This window comes from Myxine glutinosa, chromosome 2 (assembly GCF_964187855.1).
Source record: "Myxine glutinosa chromosome 2, kmMyxGlut1.1, whole genome shotgun sequence".
Lineage (NCBI taxonomy): Eukaryota > Metazoa > Chordata > Myxini > Myxiniformes > Myxinidae > Myxine > Myxine glutinosa.
In genome coordinates, this window is record NC_136262.1 from 119329262 (window position 1) to 119345259 (window position 15998).

Sequence of the window (15998 nt, forward strand, 5' to 3'; positions counted from 1 at the left end):
TTGACTGAGATCCGGGTCGGGAAATTGACAGATTGTGTCAGTCCCAGTGAGTCGCAGAAGTCCTTTGCTGAAGAGCCATGGCTGGTGAGAGAGGTACCCACACCCAGCCAACTGGCATGGTGACAATTGAAATCACCACATATGAGGAAGAGAGAGTTGGGATGGGTAGATAGAAGTTGGTCCATATTATCAGACAGTGAGATGTAGATGGAGTCATCGCTGATTGGTGGACGGTACAACACACATATGAACAAAAGGTGGGAGCGAAGGGGAAGCCGTAGCCAAAGGTATTCCTGGGGGTGAGGTGGAGGGCAGTGGAGGGCGAGTGAGGAAGAGAGTTTTTTATAAAGATAGCAACCCCACCTCCAGGACGAGGCTCAGGTCTATCATACCGGAGGAGGGAGTAACCTGGGAGAGATACCAAGGCATCAGAGACATCATGAAGGAGGAAAGTTTCTGTTAAGCAGATCACATCTGGTTTGTCAGAAGCAACCTGTATGGAGAGGTCAGTCAAGTTTGAGCGAAGGCCCCGGATGTTTGAGGTCCATACCGTTAATGAAGAGGAAGGGGGAGCATCGGGTCCAGAACAGGGGAGGGGAAGGGTAGGGTAAGATGTGGAAGAGGAGGAAGAGGTAGGGAGAGCTGTTGAAGGTGTGTCAGAGATTTCAGAATAGCTTGGAGAAAGGGAAGAATGGGGCAGACAAAAGGTTTGATGGAGATTGGGTGAGGCACAGTGAGGTGTTATTTGAGGAGGGGGAAGAGCAAGGTAGGAGGTTTGGGGAGATGAAGGTGAAAGTTGGAAGGAGGAAGAAGCAGGGAGGATGCTTTGAGGAGGAGGGGTGAGAGGGGAGTCTAGGAGGGGAGGAGCGAGGGAGAGTCTCGGAGGGGAGGGGTGTGGGGGGAGTTTAGGAGGGAGGGGAGGGAAGCGGCAAGGGGGGAGATTTGAAAGGGATGGGTGATGGGGAGGATTTGGAGGGGAGGGGTGAGATTGGATTTTGAAAAGTGTACGATTCATGGGAAAAGAACATTTTTTGCAAAATGAGTTTGAGACCTTCGAGTCAAAAATACGTTTGAGGACACTGGAGGAGGGATGGAGTTCTGGATAGTTTATGGAATGTAGAAAGGAGGAACTGTAAGAGATGGTATTATATATATTTTTTGGAATGAATATATTTGGTGAGCAAGACGAAAGCATCCTTTTGTAGGAAAAGAAGAAAAGGGTGTTATAATATATGAGAGAAAATAGTTGTTCAGGGGAGAGATTATACATTTCTAACCGCGTGATCGCGAACGAAGAACGAACGAACAAAAAGAACAACAAATAAACGAATAAAACCTGGGAAGGAAATATTTTTTGGGTTTTTTTTTTTTTTTTTTTGTGAGTACAGATATTAAAACAAGGAGGTACGGGGTGAACGACTGGTACGAAACAGAGAACGAAAATAATTTCAGCGCATTCGACGAATCGCTGAGAGAAAAACAAACCACAAGGTCTTAGACGGTACGGTAGTCTAAGCCTACGAGTACTAGGCCGCAGAATACTCGATACCATTAACCGACGATTGTGTATACATGAACGAAAAATTAGCACCGAAAATTTTCCAAAAGATACGCTGTAGGTACATACACCGAAAGATAGATACAGTCTCGACAAAAACACAATTGAGAAATATCACTTAGCTTCGAAAGCGTGAGCGCATGGAGCAGCTTCGAAAAGACGTGACCTCGCCGTGATCTCGCGAGATCTCGGTGTTGGTATTATTACTGGTATTTATTGGTATTATTACCCTCGCCAGAGAAGAGGGTACTGCATTTGAGTTCGTTTGTCTATCCACACAGAATAAATATGATTTTCTCTGCAACCGTTGGTCCGATTCACAGGAAATTTTCACCATAGGTGCACCTCCACCTGCAGAATTTTTTTAAATGACAATTTAATGATAATTATGACGCCATAGGTCACACAGTATGGGCACAATCCATCGAAACCATCTAAACGGTGGTATTACCCTCGCCAGAGAAAAGGGTACTGCATTTGAGTTCGTTTGTCTGTCCACACAGAATAAATACGATTTTCTCTGCAACCGTTGGTCCGATTCACAGGAAATTTTCACCATAGGTGCACCTCCACCTGCAGAATTTTTTTTAATGACAATTTAATGATAATTATGACGCCATAGGTCACACAGTATGGGCACAATCTTGGAAAAACCGAAAAACTTTGCACCTCTATATCTCCGAAAGCGCTGAATAGAAAAAATTGAGACATGGCTCATTGTAAAGAACTCTCCATGGGGAATAAAATATGTTAATGATGATGTCATAGGTGCCTCCATTATGACGTCATAATTCGACGAGTACAAAACTTCATCTGATCAAGATGAAATTTCTTGAGCATCATCTCGGGATAAATTGGTGGAGAAAATGAATGATTATGTCATCAGTCATGGTTCGGCCGCCATATTTGTTTTAACACAAAAGCCTTAAAAACCACTGAAAACACGACCTGGCAAGTGTCTGCAATCTCTGATCGATCTTTCTTGTTTATTAAGTTTTGGAAGGGACCTTGGAAAAACGCCACGATAACATGTACATAAATGTTAACACAGCATTTGTCCAAGAAGGAAACCCCCTTTGTGTAGGGGGGATATTATTAGTATTAAAATGGTTTTGTAACCACATTAACATTATGCTACTATCATTGGTCTTGTTATTACTTTTGTTATTAGAGGCGGTCTTGGGAAAACACAATAATAAGCTATTTATTTATACACCTGAACACAGATTTCGCCCAGGCCGGAAAACCCTCTTCGGGAGGAGGGGGGAAGACGATGGCAAATGATGTTGCTACAATCTCCTTCGTGTGGCCCTTAATCTTCCTGTCAAGTTTGGTTGAGATTGGATAAGTAACGACCGAATGTATCGCACACAGACAGATAGACAGACACCAAGTTGCAGACACCAAGAGACACAGGTTGGTCACAGAAAATGAGACATAAGCATTGATCGAAGAGCAAGGCCTTCGGATGCGGATTTGTTTCACTCCTGCCGAGCTAGGCTTTACCTGTCTGGTTATTTGGTGCCCGCCCAATGCACCGGTCATTTCGTAAGTTGTCAAACGTAACTGCATGACCACATCTCCCTCACTCAATGCAAACCCATACAGGTAAATCACCATTGCACCCACAAAGCCATTTCGGACATTTGAGAATCAGTTTGAATGTCGTCGGAAGTGTTTCGCTGGAGACTTAAATGTGCAGGGATTTGTCAGATTGCGCAGGTGGGGCAACAAAAAAGAAAAAAGAAAAGAAAAAAAACAGGAGCAACATGGAATCACGTGGGGACGAGTGTGAGACACCCACCTGGCCCTTTCGGCGAATTAGAGCCCGACGGAACTTCTCCCTGTGTTTCACTCTGGGGTTCCGATCCAGTTTCCTCCGCTTTGGTGTTAGGCCCTTATTCTTAGCAATCTAGTCAGAAAGGGGGAAAAAATTTAGAAATGTACAAATTGGCCATTAAAATGTAGATGTTTTATAACACTCATGTTTCACAAATAAAATATCACAAAGGATGGATCAAGATTCACATCATATCACCAGGCGTTTGTGAATCTCAGAAACTCAAAATCACAGTAATTACTAAATACAAACAGCGGCACCTGCTGGACCTGCATCGTACAGTCACGTGAAAAAGTAAGTATACCCCATGTAAAGTTTTGACTTTTTCAACATATTTCAACATACAGCTATTTGATCTTCATTTCAACAATATTGATGGATAAAGGTGATATAATATAACAAATATCATGAAACATTTACATTTTGTAGTCCATTGTATAATTTAAATAAACATAAATGCAAATTTCGTTGGTGGAAAAAGTAAGTACACCCTTGGCTCCAATAGGTGGTATTGCCCCTTTTGGCAGAAACAACCTCAAGTAGGCGTTTCTTATAACTGTCTCCCAGTCTCTGACATCGACGGAGAAATTTTTGGCCACTCTTCCATGCAGAATTCTTTCAGCTGTGCGATGTTTGAGGGGTTTCTTGCATGCACAGCTCGTTTCAAATCCCCCCGCAACATCTCGATGGGATTTAGATCGGGGCTTTGACTTGGCCATTCCAGAACCCTCCATTTCTTTCTTTTCAGCCATTCCTTGGTGGATTTACTGTTATGTTTAGGGTCAATGTCATGTTGCAAGGTCCACCTTTGGTTGAGCTTCAACTTTCCGAAAGATGGCCTCACATTATCCTCAACACCCTCTGGTACAATGAAGAATTCATAGTGGATTCTATGATGGTGAGCTGCCCAGGCCCTGATGCAGCAAAGCTGCAACAACAACGACAACAACATGCATTTTAAGGCCATTTTCCCTGCTAGAGCGGGGGTTAGCCTTGCGGTCCCCATGACAATCTTCTCCATTTTGCCCTATTTTCTGCATCTCTCCTTGTTAACCCCCTTGCCCGCATTTCTTCTTCCACTATCTTTAGCCAAGTCTTTCTCGGTCTTCCCCGTCCTCTACTTCCTTCTACATTCATTTCCATCACTCTTCTCAACCAGTCACTTTCATCCTTCCTCAACACATGACCAAACCATCTCAACCTGTTCCTCTTCACAGCATCAATCACAGGCTCTATTCCCATCATCTTTTGCAATTCATCCTTTGTCTTCCTCTCTCTCAACGACACTCCGCACATCCACCGAACCATTCGCATTTCCACCCTTTCCAGCCTTCGTTGCTGCTCTACATTCATGACCCATGTCTCGCTCCCATAAATCATAACACTTCTCACACATGCAGCATACACCTTTCCCTTCAGCTTCAACGACACTCCCCTCCTCATCAGCACGCCACTCAGTTCCCGAAACTTCTTCCATGCACATCTCACTCTAGCAACCGTTGCGGAGTCTGATCCACCTTCTCCATTCAGCATGTCTCCGAGGTAGCAAAATGTTTTCACACCTTCCAGCTTCACGCCGTCTCCAAGATCCAACTCAACATTTCCTCCATCTGCAGCTCCCTCTGTGCACACCTTACATTTGAATGTCGCAGCCACACTGATTAATGACCCTCTCAGACCACTACATTTTTGATGAACCCATTCAGCGCACATTGTACATTGAATGGAGTTCACTCCGACACCCTTCCTGCACACAGCACATGGCCACTTCCCAGTTCTTTCCACCTCACCACATGCTTTACCACTTGCCATCACCTTCGTCTTTCCTATATTCACCTTCAGACCTTTTGTCTCCATACATTCCTTCCACTTGTTCATCTTTTCCTTCAGTCCATCCATACTTTCCGCAATCAACACCAGATCATCTGCATACAACAACTCCCACGGTAAACCCTCCTTTAAGGTCTGAGCCAGCACCTCCATCACAGCCACAAATAGTAGTTGACTTGGTACCGACCCCTGATGCACTCCCACCTTCACCTCAAACTCACCACTGTTCCCGTCCTTCGTCCTTACAGCTGTGCGCACTCTTTTGTACATTGCCATCACAACTCTGATCAACCATTCTTCCACTTCTAACTTCCTCAATGCCCATGTCAATACTTCGCGTGGAACCCTATCGAATACTTTCTCCAGATCAACAAACCCAAGAAACAACTTCTTCCTCTTCTCCATGTACTTCTCCTGCAACTGCCTCACAATAAAGAGCGTGTCTGTCGTTCCTCTTCCTGGCATAAATCCAAACTGCATTTCGTCGATCTTCACCTTCTTCCTTATCCTCCTCTCCAACACCCTTTCCAATACCTTCATTCCATACTCCAATAACTTTATCGCTCGGTACGAGCCACACTCCAGAGGGTCACCTTTCCCCTTGTATAGAGGGACGAGGGTACTCAGTTCCCAATCCACTGGAATTCGACCTTCTTTCACCACCAGATTACAGATCTCTGCCATTCTCTTCACACCGCAACTTCCTGCTGCCTTCAACATATCTCCCACAACTCCCGTCGGCCCCCCCGCTTTTCTACTCTTCATTGGTTTTATCGCTTCCTCAACTTCCTTCTCAGTTATCTTCTCTGCCGGTCCGAAAACTGGGTTACTCTCTATGTTGCCATCCCATTCATTCTCTGTATTCAACAGCATTTCCATATATCTTTTCCATCTTCCTTTAATTCCATCTGGGTCCACAACGATTTGTCCCACTTCATCCTTCAAGCAACTCACCCCCATCACATCACACCTCTATTTCGCTATCTGCTTTGCAATCCTGAATACCGCTCTCTGGCCCTCTTCCGAATCCAAGCGTTCTCCGAACATTTTCCTACATGTCTCCTGTGCCTTTGCTACCTCTTTCTTTGCAGCCTTCTTGGCTGCCTTATAACTTTCATGCTCTGCTTTTTCTGCTCCCGGACCCTTCGCCTTCTGCCACTCCTTGAACTTCTTCCTCTTCGTCAATCCTCTTTCCAACTTCATCATCCTACCACCATGTTTCCGAGTGCCTCGGTGGTCCTTTTGTCCATCCACATACCTCACCAACGGCTCCCAACAGACTATCTTTCATTGACATCCAACCACGTTCAAGCTCAACCACATCATCCTCTACCCGACTCGGCCTCTCTTTTAATGCCTCCCTGACTGTCACCTCTCTCAACCTCCACACCTTCATTCTCGGTTGGTGCTTCACCCGCCGAGCTCTCCTCGCACCTTTCACCCTTATGTCGCAGACAACCAAGTGGTGCTGTGAAACAGCCTCCTCCCCCTGCCCCCAAACCATAATATTTCCACCACCATTCTTTACAGTTGGTATCAGGTTCTTGTGGTCAAATGCTGTCTTTGGTTTTCGCCAAACATGTCTTCTGGTACTGTGGCCAAATAGCTCTACCTTTGACTCATCTGTCCAGAGCACATTGTTCCAGAAGTGCTGGTCTTTGCCGAGGTGTTCATTGGCAAACTTTAGTCTTGCCCTGATGTTCTTTCTGGACAGCAAAGGTTTCCTCCTGGCACACCTCCCATGCAGATCAAATTTGTGCAGCCTCTTTCTAATGGTAGACTCGTGCACTTTGACATCAACAGTGGCAAGAGCTACCTGTAGGTCCCGTGATGACATTCTGGGGTTCTTGGAGACTTCTTTCAGCATCTTGTGGTCTGCTCTCGGGCTGAACTTGCTGGGGCGGCCTGGTCTGAACAAGTTGACAGTTGTTTGGAATCTTCTCCCCTTGCAGATGATCTTCTGGACAGTCGAATGATTGATTTCAAATTGTTTGGAGATCTTTTTAAATCCCTTCCCAGACTCGTAGGCATCTATAACCTTCTTTCTGAAGGCCTCAGAGAGCTCTTTTGATCTAGGCATGGTGACGCCACACACTTCAACAACAAAGAGCAAACCAAACTGAATGTCTGAGGTTTAAATAAGACAGGTTCCTCCAAGATCCTCTCTAACGATGTTCTAATCATTTGCACCTGAGCTGGTGCACCTGATTCTAATTTTAGGTATTTGAAGTAGTGATACATGTAGGGGTGTACTTACTTTTTCCACATGCGAAATTTGCATTTATGTTTATTTAAATAATACAATGGACTACAAAATGTAAATGTTTCATGATATTTGTTATATTATATCACCTTTATCTATCAATATTGTTGAAATGAAGATCAAATTGCTGTATGTTGAAATATGTTGAAAAAGTCAAAACTTTACATGGGGTGTACTTACTTTTTCACGTGACTGTACATGGAAATTACCAAATACAAACAGCAGCACCTGCTGGACCTGCATCGTACATGGAAATTACCAAACACAAAAAACAGCACCTGCTAGACCTGCATCGTACCTGAAAATTACCAAATTCACACAGCAGCACCTGCTATACATGCATAATAGCTGGATATTACCAAATACACAGTGGCACCTGGTGGAGCAGCATCATACCTGGTAGTTTATTTTACGTTTTCCATCATTGGGAGTCTGTGTTTCAATGTTGGGTTGCTCCACGTTCCTAAAAACAGAGATTTCAAAGGCAATGAACAAAGTAAAACAAATGCCTAAAAAATAAATAAATAAACATTTCCATACACGCATGTTTACTATTGATAAAAATGCAGGAAAGTCTCAATCGATTTCTCTGTTTTGGAACATGTGTAACAAACTCCTACATCCTATTCCATGAATCATCCTCTTCTCTCCAGGTCTTCAAAACAGCTGTTCACCATAATCTCAGATCATCCCCAATGAAAAACCACGACATTTTATCCCTTCATTAACTCCACCCTCCTCCCTACCCCCAAAACCATCTCTTTCCAAATTTTCAGTTTTTCCTTCTGTATCCATCTTTACCGGTGTGTACCCCGATTTAGAATAGGTACACCCTATCCCTGCGTGTCGTAAGAGGCGACTCAAAGGGTTGGCGTCAGGAAGGGCATCCGGGCATAAAAACATTGCCTCAAAAAGGGAACCATAATTGTCATGGGGCCCGCGAGGCTAACCCCCGCTCTTGCAGGGAAAATGGCCTTAAAATGCCTGTTGTTGTGTTGTTGTTCTGTATCCATCTTCTCTGTATCCATCGTCCAAGCCCATGCAACCTCCCTTACCTCTCTTTTCTTCACACATCCCTTACTTGTCCAGGTTTCCCTCTATTTTGTCCAGCAAACCTGCTGTTGACGTTTCCCTCTTCTCTGTTCATTTTGTTACTTGCAAAGTCGAAGATTTTTCAAGTATATTGGTCGGTTGCGTTTGTGGTTCTGTCTGTCTGTTTGTCACCGGCCTACAGGTCACAATTCTAAACCGATCGTCACGAAACTTCACCAAGCTGTATAGGTCGTCCCAATTGAGAAGCTATCGATTTTGAGGTCAAAGGTCAAAGGTCATCTGGAGGTCAAATTTCTAGAATCGCCATTTTAAATCAGATTGACTTGAAAATTGAATAGCATTTGTATATCGAGTCACTAAACTGGGAAATGAAATATTTTTGGGGTCAAAAGGTCAAAGGTCAACTCAAGGTCAAATTTTAAAAATCAGCAATTTTAATCTAAAAAGCTATCAATTCTCAACCGATTGACTTGAAAATTGAACAGCATTTGCATATCGAGTCACTACATTGGGAAACATACTATTTTTGAGGTCAAAAGGTCACAGGTCAACTCAAGGTTAAACTTCCAAAATCATCACTTTTCATCTGAAAAACCATCAATTTTCATCCAATTGACTTGAAAATTGAATAGCATTTGTATATTGCCTCACTGAATTACGAAACCAACTATGTTTGAGGTCAAAACGTCAAAGGTCAACTGAAGGTCAAACTTCCAAAATCATCAATTTTCATTTGAAAAACCATCAATTTTCATCCGATTGACTTGGGAATTGAACAGCATTTGCACATTGTGTCACTAAATAGGAAAACCAACTATTTTTGAGGTCAAAAGGTCAAAGGTAAACTCAAGGTCAAACTTCTAAAATCATCATTTTTCATCTGAAAAATCATCACTTTTCATCCTGTTGACCCGAACTTTGATCAATATCGCAAATTTTAATCTTCATGAAATGGACAATTTGAAATGGACAATTTGAAATGGACAATTTGCTGTATCAATGGCAAACTTTGGGGCGGGGGGCGGATTTTGCAAATATCGTGCTCCGCATGACAGTCTTCTTGTTTTGTTATTTATCACCCTGATCCATTCTAGCTCCTCCACGAGCCTTGACTGTAAACAAATACTTTATGTATAGATAGAGATACAGAGCACATTTTACCCCTTCCAGTGCTTATATTTTCTCCTCACCTTTCCTTCATTTCCCTCCTTTCCTTCAACTTCCGTACCATCTCCTCATAGTAATTCAGTGCTTCTTCCTCTTCATTCACCTTTTGTTTAACCGTTCCGCCGCCGCTCTGAATCAAAAAACACAGAGGTACGTCCTGTGCCGCGTTCACCAATTTCAATAATCAATCAACATCGACAAGATGACAAACAGCTGGCACAGCTCACCTTTGACCCGAGCGTTGCTGTATCAATGGCCGTCATAGGTGAAGGCTCTGGCAGTTTGGGCGGATTTGCCAAAAGTTTGTGAATTTCCAGTTTCAACGATTCGTTCTCAGTTTCCGCAATGTTGTTCACCAGCTAACGGGCGACGAAAGGCAGGACCCTCAGATGGAATATCGTTTGAATCGGAGCTCATTTAGCACCACGACCTAGTCTATGTCACAAGAACAAGGCGATGGACAAGAGTACTTACATTTCTGTACTGTAAGAGGCGGTCGATGACTGGGTGGCTGCCGAGTGAGCGCTGCCCTTTCAAAGCCAAATAGAACATGATGTTGACGCAGTAACTGGAAACACACACAATGAGACCCATAAGCTAAGGATTGGGGGCTAAACCCAATCACATCTAACAAGACATTCTCTAACCTCCAGGAAATGCAACCCCCCCCTCCCCCCCACACCATTACCGACAGACACGTACTCACTTAAAGTACAGGTGATATTTTGTCTGCAGAAAATCGGCTCCCTAAAAGGTGACATACACAATCAATTGTTAGTACTCATAATAGTAAATAATAAAAGCATCAGAATGAAGAACCCTATCGAAGAACGAGTACCTTGCCTGTTGGAATACGCTTCTCAGCGAGGAAGTCAATCAGGGGGCAAAGTTCATCTCTAAGCGAGAGCAGCTGCACGTGGGATGAGAGGACGCGTTGGACATCGACGTGTTTATCATGTTTGTTTGCGCGTCGGCGAGTCAAAGCAGGCGTATCGACGAGTGAACACGATCATTTGCAAATACAACGGGAACCTCAAATACGCACGAAAACTGACCTTTGCCTCAAGGTCGACCAGAAGTCGGGGCAGCTCTGGCGAGTCGGCGAGGATGAGACGACGGAGCGAGCGTGCGGAGAGGCCCGTTATTCCTTCGTGCAAGCTCACACTTTCTTCCAGTGCAGGCGGCTCCTCGTCGTGACTCTGCTCTTTGTCGGGCTCACGGCTCGGAAGCAGAGCGTGATCCTGCACCCGGAAAGTTAGTGCCTTAGAGCCTGCACGTTTTACTGGAGATTACGTAAACCTAACCAGTCACACAGATTTCAATCTTACACATACCGAGTGCATTCACACGGCAAACACAGGGGAAGGCCAAAGCAGCAGACTTCTCAAGATGTACACAATGGAAGAAGCAGAACATACGAAAAACCCTTAAATGGGAAAGGCCTCAAATTCACAACCGAGTGAGGCACAGACAGATGTCTCAACAAGGTGAGACGAGGACAGAGACAGAAATGAAGAATTGGGGCCTCAATAACAACGCCAAGAGGTTACAGCACCTGTATCAAATCAAGACCAAAATCGGATAATTGAAGTTCCTCTGCCTGACGTCTTTGAATCTCTCGTGCCTCTTTCTCCTCTTCAGCTCGCTCCTCAATTTCATCCTGCTGCCGCTTTTTACCACCTGACACGATAACAACAACAATAAACATCACAGCCAAGACTAGGTGAAGCTGAGTAGGTAATGGATCAGTTAATGGATAAGAAGAGGGGACAGGGGATTCTAGACGAGCCACACCGAGGAGGGAAGACTCAGAGAGCAGTTAACCAATTAACTTACCCTTACGAGTTTTGTCGACTTGGTAAAATGTCTGCCGGTTGTGGCCCCATGCCAGAGCACTTGGCATTCCTGTGCGAACAGCATCTCATGTAAGAACATCCTCACAGCAACAAAGCATTTTATGGACCAACAGGTAATAAAAACATTTTTTGATGTAAAAGGATGTCGGCACATTACTCCAAAGAGTATGTAAACAAGGTAGCGACGGTCACAAGATATTATCATGTGAAGCCATCCCCACATCTATCTGAAAATTGTGTTTGTCGTTGGTTGTCATCTCCATATGCGAGTTTCAGAAGGTGGAACAGAGCCCGCCCATGTCTCAAAGATATCCACCTTCATGTGTGTCTGTATATGTGTGTGTGTGTGTGTGTGTGTGTGTGTGTGTGTGTGTGTGTGTGTGTGTGTCTGTATATGTGTGTGTGTGTGTGTGTGTGTGTGTGTGTGTGTGTGTGTGTGTGTGTATAGATGTTTGTGTACAATAGGTTGGCATCCATGAGGTGCAGAAAATTTATCTTGAACATCACGATGAGTGCATCGGAAGCAGAGCGTGATCCTGCACCCGGAAAGTTAGTGCCTTAGAGCCTGCACGTTTTACTGGAGATTACGTAAACCTAACCAGTCACCTCTTCAGAGAGCAGTATTCAGGATTACAAAGCAGATAGCGAAAGAGAGGTGTGATGTGATGGGGTTGAGTTGCTTGAAGGATGAAGCGGGACAAATCGTTGTGGACCCAGATGGAATTAAAGGAAGATGGAAAAGATATATGGAAATGCTGTTGAATACAGAGAATGAATGAGATGGCAACATAGAGAGTAACCCAGTTTTAGGACCGGCAGAGAAGATAGCTGAGAAGGAAGTTGAGGAAGCGATAAAAGCAATGAAGAGTAGAAAAGCGGGAGGGCCGACGGGAGTTGTGGGAGATATGTTGAAGGCAGCAGGAAGTTGGGGTGTGAAGAGAATGACAGAGATCTGTAATCTGGTGGTGAAAGAAGGCCGCATTCCAGTGGATTGGGAACTGAGTACCCTCGTCCCTCTATACAAGGGGAAAGGTGACCCTCTGGAGTGTGGCTCGTACCGAGCGATAAAGTTATTGGAGCATGGAATGAAGGTATTGGAAAGGGTGTTGGAGAGGAGGATAAGGAAGAAAGTGAAGATCGACGAAATGCAGTTTGGATTTATGCCAGGAAGAGGAACGACAGACGTGCTTTTTATTGTGAGGCAGTTGCAGGAGAAGTGCATGGAGAAGAGGAAGAAGTTGTTTCTTGGGTTTGTTGATCTGGAGAAAGCATTCGATAGGGTTCCACGCGAAGTATTGACATGGGCATCGAGGAAGTTAGGAGTGGAGGAATGGTTGATCAGAGTAGTGATGGCAATGTACAAAAGAGCACGCACAGCTGGAAGGACGAAGGACGGGAACAGTGGTGAGTTTGAGGTGAAGGTGGGAGTGCATCAGGGGTCGGTACTAAGTCCACTACTATTTGTCACTTCTGTGATGGAGGTGCTGGCTCGGAACGTAAAGGAGGGTTTACCGTGGGAGTTGTTGTATGCAGATGATCTGGTGTTGATTGCGGAAAGTATGGATGGACTGAAGGAAAAGATGAACAAGTGGAAGGAATGTATGGAGACAAAAGGTCTGAAGGTGAAGGACCGGCAGAGACAAGATCTGCCATCATCAGTCACATGTTCATGTGATTAATGTTCGCTCTTTCACGAGCCTCGATATTGTATACAAAACAAAACAAAACAAAGCAAAAAAAAAAAAAAAAAAAAAAAAAAAAAGGTGAATACCGGAAAGACGAAGGTGATGGCAAGTGGTAAAGCATGTGGTGAGGTGGAAAGAACTGGGAGGTGGCCCTGTGCTGTGTGCAGCAAGGGTGTCGGAGTGAACTCCATTCAATGCACAATGTGCGCTGAGTGGGTTCATCAAAAATGTAGTGGTCTGAGAGGGTCATTAACCAGTGTGGCAGCTACATTCAAATGTAAGGTGTGCACAGAGGGAGCTGCAGATGGAGGAAATGTTGAGTTGGATCTTGGAGACGGCGTGAAGCTGGAAGGTGTGAAAACATTTTGCTACCTCGAAGACATGCTGAATGGAGAAGGTGGATCAGACTCGGCAACGGTTGCTGGAGTGAGATGTGCATGGAAGAAGTTTCGGGAACTGAGTGGCGTGCTGATGAGGAGGGGAGTGTCGTTGAAGCTGAAGGGAAAGGTGTGTGCTGCATGTGTGAGAAGTGTTATGATTTATGGGAGCGAGCCATGGGTCATGAACGTAGAGCAGCAACGAAGGTTGGAAAGGGTGGAAATGCGAATAGTTTGATGGATGTGCGGGGTATCGTTGAGAGAGAGACAAATTATGAATTGCGAAAAATGATGGGAATAGAGCAGCATTGAAGTGATTGGTGCTGTGAAGAGGAACAGGTTGAGATGGTTTGGTCATGTGTTGAGGAAGGATGAAAGTGACTGGTTGAGAAGAGTGATGGAACTGAATGTAGAAGGAAGTAGGACGGGGAAGACCGAGAAAGACTTGGCTAAAGATGGTGGAAGAAGAAATGCGGGCAAGGGGGTTAACAAGGAGAGATGCAGAAAATAGGGCAAGATGGAGAAGATTGTCATGGAGACTGCAAGGCTAACCCCCGCTCCAGCAGGGAAAATGGCCTTAAAATGCATGTTGTTGTTGTTGTATCCCGATGAGTGCGGTGAGAATGGCGGCACCACCGTTGTGACGTCGCTTGTACCCAGAGTACCCTGGGAGGTGACGGCACTTCCCCCAAGCTCAGTGGCTTTGTTTGTCTCGTCTAACAGTCTTGTGATGTCTCGTGGATTCATCTGTATGTCCATGTGTGTGAGATGTATGTGTGGCAGCTCCACCCTTACATCCTGAAATGTAAAGAAATTAAGATATCTCGAAAACGCTCCTCAAAAAGGGATCCGTAGCATTTAAAAACGTTTTTCTTTTTTAAACTCAAAATGGTCTCGATCTGTGGAGGAGTTTGTACCGAAATCACATGCTGGACAAGGACATCAGCAGACATCAGTACACTTGCATATGAATTACAAGGACATTACATGATGGACAAATGAACAGGAAAATGGAATTTAAACCCGTCACGGAACACCAAACACGCCAATCCTATGGCGAAATAAACCCGTATTTGAACCGTGGATCCAAGGATCAATTTCGTTAGATACCAATGGACGTCATTGTTCATCACGAGAATGTAAAAAGTTTGAAAAGTTTCGCGCGTACACGGCTCGAACATGCCCAAAAGTACACCGTGCATTCTCACAAGCCTTGCAATCAAAAGAGGAAAATGATTTTGAGAGCGAGGTCACTAAAGCAGATTTTCACAAGGAAGTGAACACGGATCAAAGGTAATTTGGAAGTTTTATTTTTCAAATTGCTATTAATGTATTTATATCAGTTTTTAAAAACTAATAAAATATTGATTGCCTCACGCCGCTATTAAGGTGAGATGCACTTCGAGGATGTTAATAAACACAAACCTCCCGTTTAATGTGTTTTTAAAGGGTCAAATCATTCATTTTTAAATGTAACCCCAAGCAAACTCATCATCGTTCCCGACCCTCCCTCACCAACTGGCTCATCGTCAGTATCAATTTGGTTCCTGCCCCTGAACCCCAACACTTTTAAACAAACTAGAACTGCATTCGGTAGAGCGCATACCTCCGCCAAGCTGAATCGTTTATGTTTTGCATCCCACTGATAAGCCTGACCTGGATTCGGACCTGAACCAAAATCTAATCGGCTTGTTCTCGTCACCTAACCAACTCATCCACGAAGTTTATTCATAACTCGTCCATAACTGTTTTAAATATCATGTAATATATCACTTTTCTACTGATCCCTCAATGGTGAAGAATCACTTGAAAATTAAAGAATTCTCGTATCCAAATCCATATTCAGATCTTCACCAAAAATCAAACCGATTCAGTCTTGTCACACACCTAACCTGTCCACAAAGTTTCGTCCAAATCCGTCCATAACTTTTTGAGATATCCTGCTATTTATCTGTTTTTGGCCATATCGCTCAAAGGTGAAGAATCACTGAAAAAATTATACTAGCCGAATCCGGATCTGGATCTTCACGAAAATTGAACAAATTCTTCCTTTCACATACACAAACTCTCCACCAAGTTTCATCCAAATCCGTCCATAACTTGACATATCCTGCTAAACGTTGGCTTTAGGCCTATCTCCCAATGGTGAAGAATAGCCTGGTGTTGGCTTAGCGGTTAGGGTGCCAGCTTGGGATCCAAGGATCCTGGGTTTGAATCCCGGTCAATCGCTGAATTAACGCCAGGGTGGTTGACTCAGCCTGTCATCCTTCCGAGGTCGGCAAATTGAGGACCAGTTCACTGGTAATTCCCTGTTTGTCCTAAGAGGACTAACAGGGTTGGCGGCAGGAAGCGCATCCGGTTGTAAAAAC

General features: G+C 44.3%; 1 protein-coding gene across 1 annotated transcript in view; it reads right to left on the reverse strand.

Moving 5' to 3' along the window:
- The window catches only part of UTP3 (UTP3 small subunit processome component), a gene marked incomplete in the record, with an annotated part of 39695 nt that overhangs the window by 17598 nt on the left and 6099 nt on the right, over positions 1-15998 (reverse strand). Inside the window, 10 exon segments of the mRNA XM_078771570.1 lie at positions 3363-3470; positions 7888-7954; positions 9735-9841; positions 9939-10070; positions 10186-10279; positions 10418-10458; positions 10550-10621; positions 10767-10952; positions 11267-11391; positions 11548-11616. Coding sequence (XP_078627696.1) covers positions 3363-3470; positions 7888-7954; positions 9735-9841; positions 9939-10070; positions 10186-10279; positions 10418-10458; positions 10550-10621; positions 10767-10952; positions 11267-11391; positions 11548-11616 — 1001 coding nt within the window.